Source organism: Callorhinchus milii, unplaced genomic scaffold, assembly GCF_018977255.1.
Source record: "Callorhinchus milii isolate IMCB2004 unplaced genomic scaffold, IMCB_Cmil_1.0 Scaffold3, whole genome shotgun sequence".
NCBI classification, from domain to species: Eukaryota; Metazoa; Chordata; class Chondrichthyes; order Chimaeriformes; family Callorhinchidae; genus Callorhinchus; species Callorhinchus milii.
The window spans coordinates 12,395,777-12,417,389 of NW_024704744.1; the positions used below are offsets into that span (position 1 = coordinate 12,395,777).

Below are 21,613 nucleotides of genomic sequence, written 5' to 3' on the forward strand. Positions count from 1 at the left end.
CCCGCAACAGTGTTCCACAAATAGTCGTGGATTAAATTGACCAATTCATTATTCTTACTTTTTTGAAGGAATTATTACCCCCGGAAATGTGATCTGCCAATCGACTAACAACCGGGTTCCTACTTACTGCTAGGTAAACAAAGGTGTGTGGAGTAAGGGAACTTGCTCAACACTTCGCCCTGCCGGGTATCAAACCCAGGTCTTTCTTGCGAGGCAAGTGCTCTAACCACTGAGCTATAGGACTCCACAATGAGATTTAAAGGTTAAGAGAATGGAATCTGATAATATTGGATGCGAGAACTTCATGACTACCTAATTTTTAGCGTAAGATATCAGTAATGTGCAATAATGATAATAATAATCCTTGCAGTTGATATTGCGCCTTTCATATCAGGAGGACTTCTCAAAGCATATTACAAGATTTGCTCTATTTTGCGGACAATTAGGCTGGGTAAAGAGAGGGATTAAATGACATCTGTGAAACCGTTTTGGGGCCAGTTTAGCAGCTTTGATGATTGGGTAAAATTATTTCTTAACAGCTACTGTGATATTATAAATTGTATCTGACTGCATGTGTCTGACACATGCAGAAACGCATTACCATTATTAGAATATCCAAACTAGACTGCGTTCCACATATGTACGCCACTTACACATGGAAATTTCCGTATCTGGAATGGAATGTGCACTCTGTTACCAGAAGGATAGTAATCTGCTTATCGAATTCTGGAGAGTATTGGGCACAGATTGGTGAGAGCCAAGATTTGAATAATAATGATAATCCTTCCATTTGATATAGCACCTTATCACGTCTTCGAGACGTCTCAAAGTGCCTCACGGAATATACTGTAGATTGACTTACTTGCTATAGCTTTTGTAACAGAGCACAACAAGGCAGTCTGAATAAATTACTGTATCAGAAGAATCAACTGGCAATTTTTCATTTGTACAAAGTGTTACTGTGTTATTATCTTAAATAAGGAACTCGGTATAAACGTTACAAAGGTGAAACGGAAGATATTAAAAGAAAGCAGATAACTGGCTATCATGACCAGTTGCTCATCAGCCAGGTCAGGCTGAATTAACATGGCAGCTCATATGTTTCAAAGAGAAGGAAAACAAAGGAAGTAAATGAGGACACAGATCAATGAGATAATGAATATTGCAATTGACTACTAGGAAGACAGGTTATTAAATCGCAAATGTCAGCCAATTAATGTTTTAATGAAAAAAATACTGTACTACTGCCAAATGTATTTTAAGTTTTAGAAAAAAATATGAATAGAATTTATTCTGTAACGAGAATCATTGAAAATTGTTTTATATCATAATTAATTTGGCATCTAATCAATATTCTGTCTACCGTTTTGTGGTGCACATTAAGATAGCATCCAGTGCAAGCAAATTGAGTAGCTGAAAGGGTCTATGTGGTGTACTTTTTTCCCTTTTGAGTAAGTTTTATTTTGAGTTCTCGGCTTGCTATTTTCTATTCATGTGGAGCAATAAGCTTACAATTTAGGAGAACATGGGACCCAAATCCCTCATGTTTTCTTTTTAGGTTGAAGAGCCTTGTCTTAAAATGTAAGATTATTCAGAATTTTGTTAGTCTAAAATTCAGTCTTAATTTAGGAGTAGATTTTCTGCAATTCTATTTCGATACTGCAGAAAAATCAGACTCTAATTACAAGACTGCACTCCAAAAGTTCTGCATAATCTTACATTTTAAAACAATAGTCTCAAGCATATTAGCTGAATGCAAATTAGATGGGTTTCTTTTAGAAAATAATATTTTGGGATACAGCATATGAGTAATTTGAGACATGACAGTTGTAGTATGCTTGGAAGAACTAGGCAATTTGGGATCTAAGGTTCCAAAAGCTTTCTACTGTGATGGTAGACTAATCCATACAGAATTAATTGCTATCAGCATCTCCATTAGTGCAGTATGCGACTACCAGGTTGGTAGAAGGTGGAGTAGATTGAAACTGGTCTTTTTTCGTCTCGTAATTCTTTGTTCCTATGCACATGAACTTGAGAAACGTTGTGTCCCTGGAACCTAGGGCCTGAAATATCTTAAAGTTTTAATCCATTTTGTCTTGCTTCAATTAAGTTTTAATTTGGAATCTGGTTTTCCTCGGGTCTTTATAAGAAATGCAAAGATGCATACTGAATTTACGAATTTTCCAAAATTCTCCACGATCTTAAATACCAAAATAATGGAGGATCTTAAGACTACAAATCCAATTTCTTATTCAGATTCAGACACTTGTTCTTCCTATTTGAACTGGAGCATGTTCGTTCCTAATAATTTCATAGGCCAATTACACTGCATGCACTTGTTGGAATCCATGCCTGGAGCAGAGCAATGCGAAACGACATCCTAGATTTGCCTGCTCTGTATTTAAGGTTTGAGTACAAGGAAGTCTGACCTCTGCACTTGCATGTAGACTGGCACCCAAATGCCAGGTCATTTTTTAAATGTCATGATTTTGGGGGGGTTAAAAGTTCACTTTGACTGCACTTGTATCACAACGGCAGCTGCCAAGCTGAATTATGTGAAATGGCTCTTCCAAGGAAAGGTCCAGGCTAAAGTTTGTGGCTCAAGTTCTGAGACTTGAAATGACCCCAAGCCATTCCCTGTGAAATAATTTTGTTTTAAAACTTACAATTGTGGAGAACTTCAATCTTAATTTTGCAGGTGCTTTCTGTCAGTTCTTGTGACAACTTGTGTTTATTTAGTGCTCTTCATGTAGGGTAATCTACTTATAAAGAACAATAACAGTACCATCAACAGCTTGTATTTATGTAGTGCCTTTCATGAATGTTAGCATCTCGGAACACTTAAAAGTGGCGGAGACTGACCCCAAGCCACATGGGGGTGGGGTGGGGGTTGTTGGGTGGTGGGAAGTGAAAGTAAGCACAATCGAAAAGGAAGGTCTTCAGGGGATGATCTGAAATAGGGGAAGGAAGTGGCAAGGCGGAGGGTTTGAGGGAAAGAATTCCAAAGTTTTAGGGCATAGTGGATGAGGGACAAGCAGGAGGCCAGAACCAGATGAGTGGAGGCGGCAGATAGTGGAGTTGGGAGTAGGCAAGGTCATAGAGATAGGGAGGAGCCAGGGTGTGAAGAGATTTGTAGCCAAGGATGAGGATCTTGAAGCCAATCCGTTCTGTGAAAGGGTGTCAGTGGATCTGACAAGGATTGCTGTGATAGGGATACGAGCAGGTGAGTATAGTGTGGGGGGGTGGGGGGAGTTCTGAATTAGTTAGATTTTGTGGATAGTGCAGCTGGGAAGACATGTGAGCAGGGCATTGGAATAATTGAGGTGGAAGAATTGTTTTATTAAGGCTGAATTTAGGAAGTTTCAAAATAATGTGCAATGTTAAATTTTAAGACAATGTGATGTGACAGGCTAATAAAAAATCAGATCAAGATTACAATGCCTGAATAAGAGAGTCAAAATGGCTTGAAAGGTAAGGAGAATTGTTTCAACAGACAATTAAAAAAAAGCTAGTGAAGATCAAGGTTAGTGAAATGTAATTACAATGTGTCTTCGAGTTAAACTAAAATGAGAAGTGAATCAGCTGGGAGATATTTCCAGCATTTGTTTTTTTTCTATTTAGGATGTGTTTAAGCTGCATGGAATAATAACCTCAGCAGGTTTTAAAGAGCTAGCTGGGCAGAATACTGCATAACAGAAACTTGTTTGTGTGTATAAATACATTTTTCACTAATGAAATTAAATTTATGGACAGTTTACAGATCGAATCAATCTAATTCAGAAATATTTGACATGTACAGATCAGCAAAGTCGTTTTTAGAGTATTGCAATGCAACCCAAAGCATCTCAGCCTGGCTCAGTTGGTAACATTCTAGCTTTTGAGTCAGAAGATTATGGGTTCAAGCCCCATGCAGGGACTTTGAGCTCAGTCTAGGCTGACACTCTAATACAGTTTTGGGGAGTCCTGCATTGTTGGAGGGGTCGTCCTTCAAATGAATCATTAAACTGAGATCCTGGCTCCTTGTTCAACTGGATGTTAAAGATCCTATAATATCATTCAAAAAGAGAAGGGAATTTCCCCCAGTGTCCTGGCCAACAATAAACTTGGTTATTCACTTCATGGCTGTTTGTGTGACATTGTGTGCAAATTGGCTGCCGCTTTTGCCTACAAAATGCAAAGTCACTGCCCTTGATAGTAAATCCGTAAAGTGGTTTGAAAAAGTCCTGAAGTAAAAGGAAAGGATTATATAAGATTATTAGTGAAGTAGTACAGGATGTCAGTAGCACATTGTATAGACCCTTGAATACTCAACAAAACAGGAAGCAAACTAGTGAGTTGTTTGTTAATTAATTTAGATGTTTCATTGTGAGTGGTTGTATCCAAGGGTTACTGCAAGATAGCTAATGAAAAACACAAATATATTTTTAAAGAACATGAGAATCAGGGAATTACAGACAAATGAGTCTGCCACCAGCAGTAGTAAAAATGCTCAAGAGCACTTGGTAGCAGGCTGTCAAAATTCATCTATGGACCTTTGGAGGTCATAAGAAGCACATCTAGCATGCCAATAGAAGTAGTGGGTTCACCAGTAACATGAAAAAGTGGTTTGACAATAGAAAGAAGATAATGATAACTGGGAAAGTCTCTGGCTGAGGAACAGTCACCAGCTCAAATTCCAGAGGGCTCTCTCTCAATGCATTGAGATGACATGTGGATGATAGATATTCGACCTTGGTCTATACGTAATCTATTAACGTAGTTTTTTTAGAAAGAACAGAATTTGTTAAATTCATAAGCACACTCTCAGTTTTCTGTCATTTTCTTTTAAGAACTACAGGAAACTGGCTTCACAATAAACAATTCAACAATTCACCATATTCTGGACACTCTGAACTGTTACAATAAGAGAGCAATAATAATAATCCTTGCATTTGATATAGCGGCATATCACGTCGTTGAAACATCTCAAAGCCCTTCAGAATATATTGTAAAGTGGATTGACTGTATAGTTTGTGGGTGAAATGCACACAGCAGTGACCCACAAACAGTAGTCAAGGTTTAAAGAAAAGAGATTTGGCTGTGATAATTGGCTATTTGAGTATCTAATCAAAGGAAGATTATTCAGGAAGAAATTCCACCTGGGTCTAAATGTACTCTAGTGTCTTCGCATTTCAAAGTGTCCAGAATTTGGAAAATATTCCAAATGAAGACTATTTAAGAATTTGCCAAATTTTTAATGCTCTGAAACGTTGCGTAGTGTAAATCTAGACCCAGGTAGAATTTTTCTCCCATGAGCAAAATTAGTACATATCAACATTTTTGATTAAAAGTTCAAAGTTGTACAGCTTTATGTAATGCCACATTCAAATATTTTTTGAATTGATCAGAACCTATTAAAACTCAATTTGCACACAGCAATGTCCCACATGGTGGCAATGACCAATTTAATCTGAGGCATTATTGGTCAGGACTCTGGGAGAAACTCGTTTCACAAACTCATTATCCAAATGACATATAGGCATCAAAGGGGCTCAGAGAAAAGCAACACTGCTTCCAGGACATGAAACTAGAATTATCAAGAGAATTGAAGCTATTTACATTTCAGAAAACTGATGGGTAAGAAGGATTATCAAAATGTAGAAAATACTCAGACTTATATATGTAGCTGTAAGCAGACTATTAAGTTAAATTGTGTTATCAGCCGTCTAAGCAATAAGAGACCTATATTTCCACACAGTATTAGAACGAGCAATTGATAGTTCAATGGCAACTAATTCTGTGCTGTTTTAACTATATTGGATAAATATCCTGTAGCTCAGTGGAGTCCTGTAGCTCAGTGGTTAGAGCACTTGCCTCACAAGCGAGAGACCTGGGTTTGATTCCTGACAGGGCGAAATCTTGGGCCAGTTTTCTTACTCCACATACCTAGCAGTAAGTAGGAACCTAGCTGTTTGTCGATTGGCAGATTGCTTTTCCAGGGATAATAATTCCTTCAATATAAAATAATAATAATAATTGGTCATTTCAATTCACGACTGTTTGTGGAACGCTGCTGTGCACAACTGGTGACCGCGTTTCGCCCACAAAGTATACAGTCAATTTACTTTATAGTATATTCTGTGAAGCGCTTTGAGACGTCTTGAAGACATGATAAAGTACTGTATCAAATGCAAGGATTATTATTATATTAAAGAAGTGGAGTGAATATCTAGATTAAAGCCCATTAGGTTTTAACAGACGTAGACAATGAGAAGTATTTGGTGTGATTATTAATCATTTACTGAAGATTTCTTAACAACGTGAATGTCTCATCAACAAAGCTGGTAAAATTCTGGGAAGTATCTAAAGGGACAGTTGATTAGAATTTGAAAGACGTTATTTTTAGCTTCTATCGATCACTGGTGAGTCCACAGTTGGAATATTTGGGTTTGCAAATCTGGGGATCCTATCTTCAAAGATGCATTGATAGGTCAGGCAGTTTGGAGAAGAGCAACAAGGATAATTCAGGGACTTATAGCTTTACAACAACTGGCATAAACACACAATCACTACACTTTACAGTATATCAGATGATGCTCTTTGGGACATCCTCCCGACATAAAAGGCAGTATACCAAATGTAAGGATTATTATTTTAATATCATTTGCATAACACCTTTCACGTGGGATGACATCTTGAAGTGCTTTGTAATAGTGATATGCATTGAGTAAGGTGTAGGAGGATTTTGAAGGTAGGAAAAGAAGGCACAAGGCAAAGGAATTTTGGGCGAAAGATAAAGAGGTGAGGCATAGTGGCTTAAATGGATGGGCAATCAGATGGATTAAGAAGCAGCAAATTAATAAATAAAATAATTCTTAATTGTGATATAGTGCTTTATATATCAGGAGGATGTCTCAGAGCATTTCACAGGCTTAACCGTAAAGTGCAGTGACAGTGTTTTGTAGGCAAATGCTGCAGCCAACTTGTGCATAGCAATGTCCCACAAATAGCCTTGAAGTGAGTGATCATTGTTGGTCAGGACACCAGGAGAAACTCCCTTCACTTTTTGAACGGCACCATGGGATCTTTAAAATTCACCTGAACAAACCAATGGGACTTTGGTTTAACATCTCATCTGAAGCATGGTGCCTTTGACAATTCAGTGCTCCCTTGGCACTGAATTCAACCTAAACTATGTGAGTTCTGCGTACCAACATGGGGCTTCAACCCATAACTTTCTGTCTCCCAAGATGAAAGCACTATCAACTGAAGCAAGCTGATCCCTTGATCCAACACAGCTGTCCAGCTACAGCTCATCTCCAACCTCTCTTTTCTGTCCAAGGTCCTTAAGAGATCCATCGCCTCCCAGCTTCGCTCTTTTCTCTCCTCTCACTCCCTCCATGAGCTCCTCCAATCGTGTTTCCATGCTGCCCATAGAACAGAAACTGCTCTGGTCAAAGTCACAAATGACATCCTGACCATGCGTGACCAGGGCTCCCTCTGCCTCCTCGTCCTCCTTGACCTCTCTGCCGCTTTTGACACTGTGGACTATTCAATCCATCATTCCCACCCTCGCCAGACTCCACTGTCTCCCTATCCCTCAGAGGATCCTCGTCCTCACTTTCAAGGCCATACATGGCCTTGCCCCCTCCTACCTCTCTGACCTGCTGACTCCCTACCAATCTGCCTGTTCCCTCCGTTCAGCGGGCTCCGGCCTGCTCCATGTCTCCCGCCCGACCTGCCCTACCATCAATGGTTGAGCGTTCAGCCTCTCTGCCCCCACACTCTGGAACTCCATTCCATAGTCCCTTTGCCTCGCTTTCTTCCTGGCCTCCTTCAAGGCTGGCCTCAAGACCCTCCTCTTTGATCGTGCCTTTGGTCACACTCCCACCTCTCTGCCTTCCCTCACCCCTACCCCACCCCTCTTCCATGCTCGGGTCCTGACCCCTGACTGTCCAGCACCTTGGGACGTTCTCCCGACGTGAAAGGGGCTCTATAAGTATACTTTTTTTTTGTTGTTGATCTTATCTAATCTTTTCTAATTGTAGCTTGTTTGAGGTGAATGGTAACCATAATTTAATACAACTTCAAATCATCAGTTCCAATTAATTTATAGAATGCTCAAATGTTATTGCAAATACAGAACAGTTTGAGTTGGTACCTATTAATTTTTTTTACGAAAAGCTAAGCCCAAACTTGAGGGAAAAGATATTCTCTTGAAATGCTTTATTTTTAATTCAACAGCTTCTGGGATTAGTTCTGGTTGCTCTCTTCTGGATGTTTGTTATTAAGGTGTTTGCTGCTAGACCATAGCTGATGTCCGAGGAACAACATACACCAGAAAGAGAAATTCTCCAGTAGTTTGAAAGTACTGAGTAGCTGATTCCCACGCTTGTGTTTTTTTCACTACCCTATAGATGTTACTTCATGTTGAAAGTTTTTCTTCTTGAACTGATGTAACCTTGTCAATTGTTGCCTATTTATTGGTTATTTGCACCATTCTGATTCATGGAAGGACTTTATGTTTACAATGCAGAAGGAGGCTAGTTGGCCCATTATGTTTGTGATGAAGCTAATTCTTTCATTGCTAATTTGTATCCAAAAGTGTAAACCTTTCAATACTTGTCTTTAAATATCTATCCCTTTCCCTTCTACCATTGGCAGGTGAGTTTTCCACCAATCTGCTCCTGTCCTTGAGTGGTTTAGGTCGTACCTCTCCCACCGTCTTCATTTTGTTTCCACAAACGGCTTTTCCTCCAGCCCCCGCACTGTCTCGTGCAGTGTCCCTCAGGGCTCTGTCCTCGGTCCCCTCCTCTTCACCCTCTATATGCTCCCCCTTGGTGACATCATCCGCAGACATGGGGTTAACTTCCACATGTATGTGAATGACACCCAACTCTACCTTTCCTCCTCTACCCTCAACTCCACGACCACCGATGTCCTGACAGCCTGCCTGTCCGACATCGAGTCCTGGACGAGAGACAACTTTCTTCAGCTCAACGTGCGCAAAACTGAGGCCCTCCTGATTGGCTCACGTCAGCGCCTCCGCACCTCAGGCGCTGACAGCATCAGCATCCAAGGCTGCACTGTCCACCTATCAAAGCCAGTCAGGAACCTTGGTGTTTTGTTCGACCCTGAGCTGTCCTTTCTTCCTCATATCTGCGCCACAACTGGCACCGCCTTCCATCATCTCCGAAACATCGCCAGACTACGGCACTACCTCACCCCTCACGCTGCTGAAACTCTGGTCCACGCCTTTATCACCTCAAGGCTGGACTATGGAAACTCTCTCCTCGCCGGCCTTCCCGGCAACTCCCTCCACAAGCTGCAGGTCATTCAGAACTTTGCAGCTCGTGTACTGTCCCGCACCAGGCTTCGGGACCACATCACTCCCACCCTCGCTCGCCTCCACTGGCTCCCCATCCCCCAGAGGATCGAATTCAAGATCCTCATCCTCAATTACAAGGCCATTCACGGCCTCGCTCCCTCCTACCTCTCCGACCTACTATCCCCCTACCTACCTGCCCGTACCCTCCATTCCTCTGGCTCCGGTCTGCTCCACATCCCCCGCCCCAACCGCCCTACCATCGGTGGCCGGGCCTTCAGCCTATCAGCCCCTAGGCTCTGGAACTCTGACCATGCCTTCAGCTCCTCTCTCGACTCTCTACCCCCTCCTCGCTCCCTCCCTTCCTCCCCTCACCCTGACCATTTCCCCACTGCTCGGGTCCTGACCCAACTGTCCAGCGCCTTGGGACGTCCTCCCGACGTGAAAGGCGCTCTATAAATGGAATGTTGTTATTCTCTGGATCTCCATCCGACTCCCTCTCCTCTTTTGAGCTATCTCAAAATGTATTTGACTGCTCTTCAGTCATCTTTCTCCTCCCCACCCCCTGTCCATGAGGCACTGTGAAATGTGTTGAGCCATCTCGCAATGTGAAAGGCACTATATAAATGTTAATTGTATTGTATAATTATTTATGAAGCATTTTCAGACGACTCAAATTGATGAAGTGTTATAAAAATGCAAGTTGTTTCTAGTCTTCTGGTGATGATCCTTAACTTACAGCAGATTGCAAAAAATGTCCATTTGCACTGATTGAAAATTCATACGGGCTAAATTTAGTGAAGTGCAAAATTCACAAAATATTGTCTTTTGTGAATAAAGTGACTATAGCCTGATCTGTCGTGAATAATAAACAGCCCTCGAGACAAAATAAATCAATTCTATCTTCAGACTACTTTAACTCTGAAAAGGTCTGCAATGAGCATAATTTTAACTTGATTTCCAGGTGTGAGAAATCATTTGGTGTAACTGGAGTGTGACAAGATGAAGGGGGAAGGGAAAGCAAGAAGATAACTATTTAAGAGACAGCTTGTCAGGTGCAGTTAATAATCATCTGTTGTGTAGGGAGTTTCTGCCTGGGAGTTTTGTGCTAGCATATTCTCATGATCAGCTTACTGCAAGTACGGGTAAAATGACAACTAAAATTCAAATTAAGAATCAGGGTTATAAGAAACAGACTGTGAAAAGACCATTTAATCTATCAAACCAACCTATAAATGCAAATTAACGTGCCATGGTTAAACTCTATCCAACTTAGAGTGATAATGAAGGACATCATTGTGATAACGGTTTTGTATTCAAAATTTTAGTAATAATTAGGCACTTTCTTTTTATAACTTTGGAAACCCAGGTTCTGATTTAAGAAGTGTAGGATTGTGTGCAGTTTTTGACAAAATGGTCTTACCTAATGGAAGAATGGTTGTTTGTGGCAGCTTTGATGTTACAAATCACCGTCATGTTCATCTTCAGCTTCGTTCAGTTGGTAGTACTTGCTTCTGAATCAGACGTTCAAGCCCCAAGTCTTGGGGAGATGGAGCTCATAGTCTAGGCTGACATTCCATGATATGAGAGGTGACATTGTTCAGTTGAAACATTAAACTGAGCCTCATGTGCCTGTACAAGGGGATGTTAACGATCCTATGACATTATTTGAAAAATGGGGTATTTCTCCCAGTGTCCTGATCAGCAGTTCTCCAGATAAGTTTAGTCAATCAACTCATAGTTGTTTGTGGGAAATTGCTTCGCACAAATTCAAGGACTGGATTCAAATACATGGATTATAAATTGGCTGCCGCATTATTTTATAGTCACTACACTAATGTTTTGTTATTACGGGCACTTTAAAATGTCCGCCCAATATGAAAGATGCCATATAAATGTAAATTGTATTGTATCAAATGCAAGGACTATTATTAAGTCACTCCATTTGCAAATCGTTGTCAAAGAGTTTTAAGACATTTTTTAAAAAATTTTCATTTAATTAATGTTGTTATAATGTAGAGTTTGGCCTTTATTTTGTTATTTTCTCTGCTCTGTGGAGGACTGAAATTGAGTTTGTTGCTTAAAATACCGACATTGTTGCTGATCTTGTAAACCTGCAAGATATCTGTGTATATCCTTATTACTGCATACAAGAAATCCTGTAAGTCATTTCACCATCCGAAAAATGTAGTAAATACACAGATGCTTTTTGTTTTGTTCTGTCCTGTTGTGTAGTTTTCTTGTAATACTACTAAACTTAGTGTTTGTACAATTTTTTAAAGCACAGAACTGTTACACTCTGCAGACAGCCTGTTGGAGGAATGGGTCTAAGTATTAAAGTAAGTGCCATCAGTGTTTAAATTTTATAACGATAGCCAACTGTGTGATGTGTAACGGCTTCTGACCAATGGTTTACTGTGTGATTTTTCAGGGTGGGGCTGAACATAGTGTACCGGTTGTCATTTCAAAAATTTTCAAAGATCAAGCAGGTAAGTCAAAAGTTTCATCCCACAAACAAAAAGTCTTCCTTCCTGTTCCTTGCAATGTTTTCTTTTATACTTCTATGAATATTTGCACATTTCTCCTTTTTTCTGTATGTGTGTGTGTGTCAAGCTCTCTGAGATGCTATCCTGCATGGAGGGTGCTATATAAGTGCAAGTTGTTGTTGTTGTGTGTGTGTAAGAGGGTGGATAACGTAATGATTTCTGTTCCGTGTCAAAATGTACTAAATTAAGAATGATTCGTGTTCTCCACTGGTTCGCCTCACCCTACCTTGAAGGGCAGTGTGATTTAATTGATCTCCTTGACATGTGAGCCTGTGCAGTCTAGATGGGCCAAATGGCCTTCTTCTATACACTGTGTATGTCTATCTTTCTACCTCTGCAACCCGACTGATCCAGCCGTTTCCTTTGCTAAGCCAACACCAGCCTGATTCATATCCCCGCATCCTATCTGCCCAATCTTGGTGAGCCAGCTTGTGGGCATTCTGCCCCCACTCCCTGGAACTCCATCCCAGAGTCCCTCTGACTCACTTCCTCCATCCCCATGTTCAAGGAAAGAGAGGGAAAGAGGGAAGCCTGAAAATGAACCTGTTTGACTTTGGGTCATCTTTCCCATACCACCTCCTTCAACTCCAACCTGCAACGTTGGTCCAGCCAGCATTGTCAAGCACGTTGAAACATCTTTTATATTGTATTGAACTATCTATTCTCTCTGGCATATTGCTGCATTGGAGTTTGCCTTCTTTCACTCTGCCACCAGAGAAGTTATAGTCTTTATATCACAGATGATGCCCGTTGTTACTCATTGCATAAGCTATGGATAAGCAAGGCCTTGAAAAGAGACCTCTTTTAGAGATATACAAGATGCTGCAGGGATAGAGCGTGAACCCAGAACAATGCTTTTTTGCCCGCAAAATATATAATTAATTCATTTTACAGTATATTCTGTGAAGCACTTTGAGACATCTCGAAGACTTGATAAAGCACTATATTAAATGCAAGGATTATTATTATTAATACTTCCAGATATGAGAACAGGTCAAGAAGTCATGGGTTCACAGATGTGAAGGACAGACAGCTTTTAGCTCTAAGCAACTCCGCATCTTTGGTCTGTAGAAGCTAGGAAAGGAGGTGGAAGTATTTTTTTACACAGTGGTTACTAGGGAGAGTGGTAGAGGCGAGGATGATAGGACTCATTTAAGATAAGGCTTTATGCTGTGATGCTGGGAAACTCTGGGAAAGATGCTATCAAATAGTCCGAGGGCTGTCTTTATCCAAACCTTTCCTGTGATGTGACACGATATTGTGTGATACACAAACATCTTTTACTGTCCCAGATTAGATAATATTTGCAGGTTGCGCCATTTTCCCTCTAACCTGCGGTGAAGTAAAATTTCTGATAATAAATAATCATAATCCTTGCATTTGATATAGCGCTTTTCACATCTTCTAGACGTCCCAAAGCGCTTCACAGAATATACTGTAAAGTGAATTGACTGTATATTTGTGGGCTAACGCGGCAGCCAATTGCGTACAGCAATGTCCCACAAACAGTCATGGATTGAAAATGACCAATTTATTATTGTTTTGTTTTTTTGGAGGGATTATTATTAGGCGAGTGGAGTAAGGAAACTTGCCCAAGGTTTCGCCCTCTGCCTGGAATTGAACTCAGGTCTCTCACTTGCAAAGCGAGTGCTCTATCGGTTCAATTTAAATCACTTGACTAGATTGCAGGACCCCACTGGCTATTGCTGTCTGCTACAATTCCTATCATTGACTGAAACAAAATGCATTTACAGAAAAGAGAAACAAACCGCCTCACATGAGTTGTGTCTCCACACAACATATAGAGTAACGCAGGTTCCAGTGGGTACAAACAATCAACTCTGTTTGCGCAGATCAGACAATGAGGCAAAATATCAATGATCTATCAGATGATAACAGTTTCCAATTATAACCCTTTTTAATTCAGAATTAGAATAAGTTAGTGAAAAGAAATACAGTCTAGAATGTAAAACATTAATTAAAAACCTAAAAATAAATGATTTACAAATAATAATAATAATAATCCTTGCATTTGATATAGCGCTTTTCACGTTGGGAGGACGTTCCAAAGCGCTTCACAGAACACACTGTAAAGTGAATTGACTGTATATTTGTGGGCGAACGCGGTAGCCAATTGCACACAGCAATGTCCCACAAACAGTCGTAGATTGAAAATGACCAATTTATTATTGTTTTGGGTTTTTGGAGGGATTATTATTAGGCGTGTGGAGTAAGGAAACTTGCCCAAGGTTTCGCCCTGCTTGGAATTGAACTCAGGTTCAAAGCGAGTGCTCTAACCACTGAGCTACAGGACTCCAAATAGGTGTTTATCAGTTTTTGAGTTGTTTCATAGAGTATCACAGATCAGGATTCTTTAAGCAGTCTTCCTCCCTCCCTCTCTCTCTCTCTCTTCTCCCACTCTCTCCTCTCCTCCCTCTCTCTTTTTCCTCTCTATCTCTCTCTGACTTACTTCTTTCTGGCTTGTCTGCCTCTGCTTTCTAGTTTTTGCAATTCAGCCTCTGTATTGCATCAAGTAATACTCGTCACTCATTCAATTTGAAATATGGGAACAGATTTTTTTCGACTTCTAGGAGAGTTGGTCTGTTCACATTAAACAGCAGGTAATGAACAAGCAAATAGGGAGATTAGGAGAAATGTTTTCAACACAGAGTAGGTATGATATAGAATTCCCTGTCAGGAGTACCAAGTTAGGTGGTCGAGGCAGAGTCCATTACAGGTTTCAATTGGGAAGTGGACAGGTATATATATATGAAAGATAAGTAACATGTTGTTTATTGTGCCACCTAGGGTTGATACAGAGTATATGGGGTTAACCGATTATTTAACTGCTCCACTCACACAATGCACACTTTATGCAAAACACTATTACTTACAGAAACTTGAACAGGAAAAATTTGCAGGGCTATGAGGAAAGAGCGGGGAAGTGGGATAGCTCTTTTAAAGAGCTAGCACAGGCACAATGAGCCAAATAGCCTTCTTTTGTTCTGTAAGATCCTATGACTTTATGATTCTATAATTTATGGCATGATTAAAAAAATATCTATTGACATTCGTTTGCTGGATTGTGAGGTGACAAATTTGATTCATGAGCGAGATCAGGAAGGTCACAGTGTGACTTGGAACTGTTCAGATTGCAAAAAACTTACAGCCATGGAACGGAAACTATTTTGCAGAAAGATAACAAAGTAAAACTAAAGGACTGCAAGTAAGGATTTTTTCATTTAGCAAAACTGCGACATAAGTCTACGGGCGAGGCATTTATCTGTGCAAACTGAAGCACTCCACGGATACTCTGCATCCCTAAGATTCAGGAAATCTGGTCATAAATATAGCTGTTTCTCAGTCATATCTATATATCATAGAACATCATAGTGTTCAGTGAATTTAGCCACAGAAATAGAGTTCTGAATAAGATGAAGTGATGGTTCACATAAAAATTCAGAAAGTGCACTTTGCAAAAATTCCATTAGAAAAGCATTGGGCCATACATTTAAATTTTTAAATTGGCTGGTCATGGGGTCCCAGCCAGTACTGTGTCTAGTTGCTTCTCTTATATACTTCATGATTCATTTCATTAAAAGGTCATTACAGTGCCTCAAAACCTCCAATGATGCTGAAATATTCATGCAGATTTAATTACGGAGCTGCAATGATAAAGAGAGATAACTCTGACATTAATTATTCTGGTTGAACCTCTGTGAAAGTGTGAAAGTTTGTTTCCTGCACAAGAAATTCTATTGGGTTTCATTCACAGTCATATAAAAAAAACAGCGTAAGAGAGATTTGCTGCTGCAGGTGTAAATTCAATGCAGAGGTCTGCGGAAATAGTTAGGGCTAATTTGCAGTAAGTTTAATAGGATTCCTTACTGAAGAATCTAAGTCTTACAATTGTAGACTCCAGGTATTGAATATACGTCATGCAAACCTGGGTGGGAATTCCACAGGATAGGAATCCTAATGTGCTTCTTTATTAAGAAATACCACAAATTAGACCTTGGTAGTATGAGAAAGGTAATGTTTCTTGCTGCCACATTCGATAATAACTTTATTGATATAATTGCACTTTGTGAAATCCTTAGCCAAGAAATCTAAAGTCTGTGAATGCTTTTTGAACAAAAATCATTTTAGTAAAGGTTCATGATGCTCTCATTGCAATCTCATATACATTAAGATTAGGGTCCAAATTGCCATATTCACAGACTGGATTTGATGTACGGAAGCAAGCTTCCAGTTTGTGACCACTGGGTTTGCAAACTTCCCACTGAAAACTAGGGGCCATGAAATATGAGTCACAAGTTAGCAAACTCCAAAATAAGCTGGCGGGCAAGTCAAACAATTGTTTCTTGCCTTCAGCTTTAATCGCTGGCCAATTTTTGCATTTTGCCAATTTGGTATCTGCGGGCTTTGAATGTTATTCACGTACAAGGGTTTTATTGGCAAAATCAATGTGAATGTGCCTACATTTTTTATCTCTCTGTCATGCCTTTCAATTTGTCCTCCCTTTCTAAGAGGAAGGGAGTTATACATACATGAAACAATGTTTGTCTGCAAATTCTTATTGATCTGTTGATGTTTTTATTTCCTATTATTCTCACTTACGGGAGGGAGAGGAAAATTGTGGTGGAGAAAAGCAATCCAGTCACGTTATTCGCACATCTCTTTGGTTCAATAGTGGCACGGGACAGTCAGGCTGCGGCATTCAAGATTTATGTTTTGCTTCCAAAGAGAATGCACAAGACAGAGTTTGCAAAACATAAGAGCAAAGAAGAAAACTTTGAGGGTTAAACTCACTGCCTCTGTAGAAAGAAAACAATACAAATTTAAATTTCTATAGTGCCTTTCATGTCGGGAGGGTGTCCAAAACTGTTTAACAATACTGGCTGGACACCCAACCCGAAGGACAGGGTCAAGGGGGGTGGGGAGGGGAAAGATGACCTGAAAATGTTGTCAAAGAGTTAGATCTTGAGGCGGATCTTGAACGAAGTGAGGAAGGAAGCTCATCGTTTTCTTTGCCAGTTGGCATTTGATTTTTGTATTGAAGACAAACACTGGTAATTTTACATTCATTTACGTTCCCTTCCGCTTGCTGAAAGTCTAAATAAGCCACCACTTCTCTCTCAACAATTTATTCATTTTGCTTTCGGGGTTTGCCCACAAATATACAGTCAATTCACTTTATAGTATATTCTGTGAAGCGCTTTGAGACGTCTAGAAGATGTGAAAAGCGCTATATCAAATGCAAGGATTATTATTACTATCTCAGCCAGATAACAAGGATAAAAGTATTCATAATTGTAACAGTCTACATCACCTATTGCCAGCTCTTCAAAAAGCTTATCAGCCTGATGCAGATCTATTATTTCCATCTCTGGTGGTTTGAGTGAGAAAGTGAACCTGCATCTTTACACAGACCCAATTAAATTCTTTATTAGATACCATTGGCATTTACTGCTTACAAGAAACAATTGATTTCCTCAGCCTCCAAAGTGACTCTGCCTTATGAATTAAGTGCCTACCTATGAAGTCAATTATTACGAGTAGATCACTTGATACAAGAAACTTGTGGCAATTCTCCAGAACAGGAAATTAACATTGGACTCGAACTGCTGTTCATTAACAAGCCTACCTGTTGTGTGAATCTCTGCCAAATGTTCTTATTTGTCCCTTTTTTCTTTTCCTTTGATGGACAGCGGACCAGACGGGGATGTTATTTGTAGGAGACGCCATGCTGCAAGTTAGTAAAATGTTTTGAACCTTGTATTGAATCCTAGTTTCTCCTTTGCTACTTTCAATGGTTGTGTGCCTAAATTCTGTGTTGTGAATGATTTATTTTGTAGGTAAATGGCATTAATGTTGAAAACTCTACTCATGAAGAAGTGGTGAGTTTCAACCATATTTTCCACTTTGATAGACTGTTAAATCCTATGATGAGTTTTCTTTTAAATGGTTGTAAGAGAAATTTGTATTGACTTAGGGGCAGGTAATGGATTTATTACAACCTGCATGTAAAGCACAGGAGTGAGCCAGGCTGAATGAGGTGGCAAGTGTAGTGCAAAATCCAACCAGGACTATCCCGGGGCAGAGGGGGTAAGCAGGATCTCCATGGAGCTGAATTGGCTTATTGTTTAGTTAACCCTCTGTGGTGGTCTCGATAGTCCAGTTCCTAACTCAGGCAGGTCTGCAGTACTCCAGGGCACTGATGATGACAGACCAGTCAGCCTCACCAATAAGACTTGGAAGGGCAGACCAGTCACTGGGAGCAGAGATTTTACTCCCTAAGCTCTTGTTCACCCTTGTAAACCCAACAAAAATATAAAAGTCATCTGCACAGTAGGGAAAAACACTACTGGATTTTCCAGTATCTGGGCTGTCACACTATATGTGTCATGTGCCATTGATTGGAAAGAGCCAATGTTTGAGAAGTTGCTTGGATTTAACCAAGTAAAACCACATAGTGCGCTTTTTATAAACCATTTCTGGCAAGTTTAATGAAGGAGGGCATTGGGAGAATCTCCTAAAGGAGGAAGGGTCCATAGAGCCAGCATGGGTGACCACCTTCAGGTGGGAGAAAATCCAAGACATTGTTTTATTACTCTAGCCTTTTTTTAAAAAGATTCCTGGTACCGCCTTAATAACATTGTTCAGTCAAATGTTCTTGGTTTTGTTCAGTCCCTGAATGCTAATACTGTATAGTAGATACTGTGTAGTTGACACATCAAGAGCATAAACCTAGTGACAGGCTCGCTATATTTTCTTTGTAATGAATGAATCTGCTGATTCCATTGCATTAAAGCTGATCTTATTTATCACACTGACAGGTAAATCTACTGCGAAATGCTGGAGATGAAGTTACTATCACCGTTCAGTACCTCAGGGAAGCCCCTTCCTTCCTTAAGCTCCCACTAGGTGAGAAAAAAAGAATAATAGGGAAAATTTCACTGTACTTTTCTGCTTCTTGATGCTTTCAAATGAGAACAGCATTAACAAATATTCCTGCACAGATTTTCTCGATGGATTTAACACTGGAGGGAGTTGGAAAAACAGCAGCACCTTTTGTTCCCTTCTGCACAGAGTGTAATCCTGTTACCTCAGTTATCCAACCACATTCATGCTTAATATGGAACATGTATATATTTGAACTGCAGGGCGTGTGTGTGTGTGTGTGAGTAAAATGTGGATGGAATTTCTTAATGGATTCCTTGGTGCTATAACTCCTTGCAACATGCAGGAATTTTAGTTTGGAAGTAGTTCATACTGGCACAGATTTCCTGCAAGTCATCATGTTATAGTTGTGGTTCATAGAAGGAGTCCCCATTCATTCATTAATTTCATTGTGGTCATTGCTGCTCTGAATATTCCACTCTTGCACCTTCCATGCTCCAACTGTAATGTTAATCCACCCAGACTTCAGCCTCTCTGCATCTTCGCTGTTTTGAAATGAAAAGACTCATTGCATTGGTTTCCCCTCTGCATTTTCCGGCCAGGCTTTGAGACAGGAGGAACGCTTATCTACCTCAGCTTTCCCTTCCTTGTTAAACTTCAAGATTTGATTAATCATGTTATGATTTCTCCATTCTTTTTGATTCCTTGATGGTGTCTCACTCGAGGGATCTTAGCCCTTTGATCTAGGTTTCTCATCTACCATCCCAAGCCAGCTGATCCCCATGATAAGCACCTGGAACTCCCTTTGTGTTTCCCGGTGGGCAACACAGCTCAATATGAAATGTGTGAGAGCATTGCCACCATCTTCCTGTCTACAGCCTGGACACCACATCCCTTCCTCATTTAGCAATGGTTCCACCAGATGGAGGTGCAGAGTTTAAGAGCAGCTCCTTACCTCGCTGCAAGCCAATCAAGATGGATTTCAAGCACTGGATGTATGAATGCATGTTCACAAACTCAGACTCCAGGAAATGCCTTTCAGCAGTTATCAGCTCAAGCTTCAGAGTTTTCTCATCAGCTATCTGACAGGCATCTGCTTCAGTGTGTTGGGAGGACCTTTACAGGACAACTTGTGACGTGCCAGCCACCTTGATGTTCTCGAGGTCGCAGTCCAATGCCTAGTAGCAGACATACTCAACACTAGCTGCTTCATCCAGATCCTCATGTGAGTTTGCCTTGGCAAATAGAATAGTAAAAACTTGCCCACTGTGAAGCCAACTCTGCCTCCAGGGTGCTCAGTGAGAGTCATCATAGGTCAGACCACTCCTTACCTGCAGCCACTTCCTGTTTTTGCCATAAACCCACCTCACTACTTGATCCTGGAGTTTCCAAATGGGCTGGAGGAATGCTCTCCACTGCATCCCCAAGAGTTCGGATCCATTAAGCAGCTGTTTTCTTTATGAGCAGGGGCTTGTGCCCTCCTTCACCATTCTTCCCAGCAAGTAGCAGGGGAGAAGGGAGAGGCAAGAGATGTGGCTTCTCCTAGCTCAGCAATGATGGAGTACAGACCTTGGGATTCTTGCAGGAACAACTAAGAACCGAACAAGACTATCCTCGATAATGATTTGAGAAGTTAATCACATATCCATGAAGATGAAATGACCTGAAGCGAGTCTTTGCTGAATTTTCTTTCCCATGTGGACAAACCAAGGACTTCGCAGGACACCTTCATGTTCATATTACACTGCACCCAGTCTTTCTCTCCAGTCACATATTTAGCAATATTAATATGCAAAGTCTTAAACTACAGAGGTGCTATAATTTTCCATAACAAACAAATGCGAGCAAAGCATCTTTTGTGCTGCACTGGAAGTTCCTAGCTGCATTTTATTACCTTTCATTGTATATTTAATATGATAAAATATGATGGAGGGAGGTGTCTGGTAACAGAGGACTCAGCCTGAAGAGGCTAGTCCTGTAGGTGTAGAGCTGCTCATTCTCTAATAACATCCAGCTTCCCGGCTTCCAACGATAAATCCTGGTTTTAGCTTCTCTCGTCGTTGCTAATGCTGGGCACTGTTGTTCAGCTCACCACCTAACCAGAGGAACCCTCAATCTATCAAGCTGTGTTTGGTCAGGAACCTTTCCACTTGCAGCAGAGAGCACGATCCACAGAATATTGCTTCTCTACTGAACTGGCACTAAAATAACCTTTACACTATATTTTACTCTTTAACCATTTGGCTAACAGAATTTCCCTTCTCCCCCCCCCCCACCCCCTATAGAAACAACAGAGACAAATCTTCACATCAGCCACTGTGCTGAAGCTAGAAAAGAGTCTGTTGGTTTAACCTTCTGAATTGAACACATTGGGCAGGCCCAGAACTAGTCCCAAAAGTTGTTGTTTCAGATCTCAGAACACACTGTTCCAGCACTCCTTCATACCAAATCGGCTTACCTCAGATTTAGCTTGTCCAGCAGAGCATGAAATGTCATTTTCATTTGCAATTGGAAACAAAGATTGTGGTTTGCCGGTGACACTGGCTGGCTTCAAGCCTAGCTATTGCATTGGGGGGACTTTAAACTATTCAATAAGTAAATGTATAAATATTAAATAAACTGCTGTGCACATTTGGCTGCTGTGTTTTGCTTTGAGACATCTCAACAACGTGATGCGGAGCTATATTGTGGAGTCTTATAGCTCAGTGGTTAGAGCACTCGCTTTGCAAGCGAGAGACCTGAGTTCAATTCTAGGCAGGGCGAAACCTTGGGCAAGTTTCCTTACTCCACACGCCTAATAATAATCCCTCCAAAAAAACAAAACAATAATAAATTGGTCATTTTCAATCCATGACTGTTT

At 40.5% G+C, this 21,613-nt stretch overlaps 1 protein-coding gene across 1 annotated transcript in view; it reads left to right on the plus strand.

The window, feature by feature from the left end:
- The window catches only part of sntg2 (syntrophin, gamma 2), a 198,154-nt gene that overhangs the window by 100,641 nt on the left and 75,900 nt on the right, over positions 1-21,613 (plus strand). The window contains exons 3-7 of the mRNA XM_042333369.1: positions 11,587-11,643; positions 11,736-11,793; positions 17,562-17,605; positions 17,709-17,750; positions 18,690-18,777. Coding sequence (XP_042189303.1) covers positions 11,587-11,643; positions 11,736-11,793; positions 17,562-17,605; positions 17,709-17,750; positions 18,690-18,777 — 289 coding nt within the window. The remainder of the gene's footprint in view (positions 1-11,586; positions 11,644-11,735; positions 11,794-17,561; positions 17,606-17,708; positions 17,751-18,689; positions 18,778-21,613) is intronic.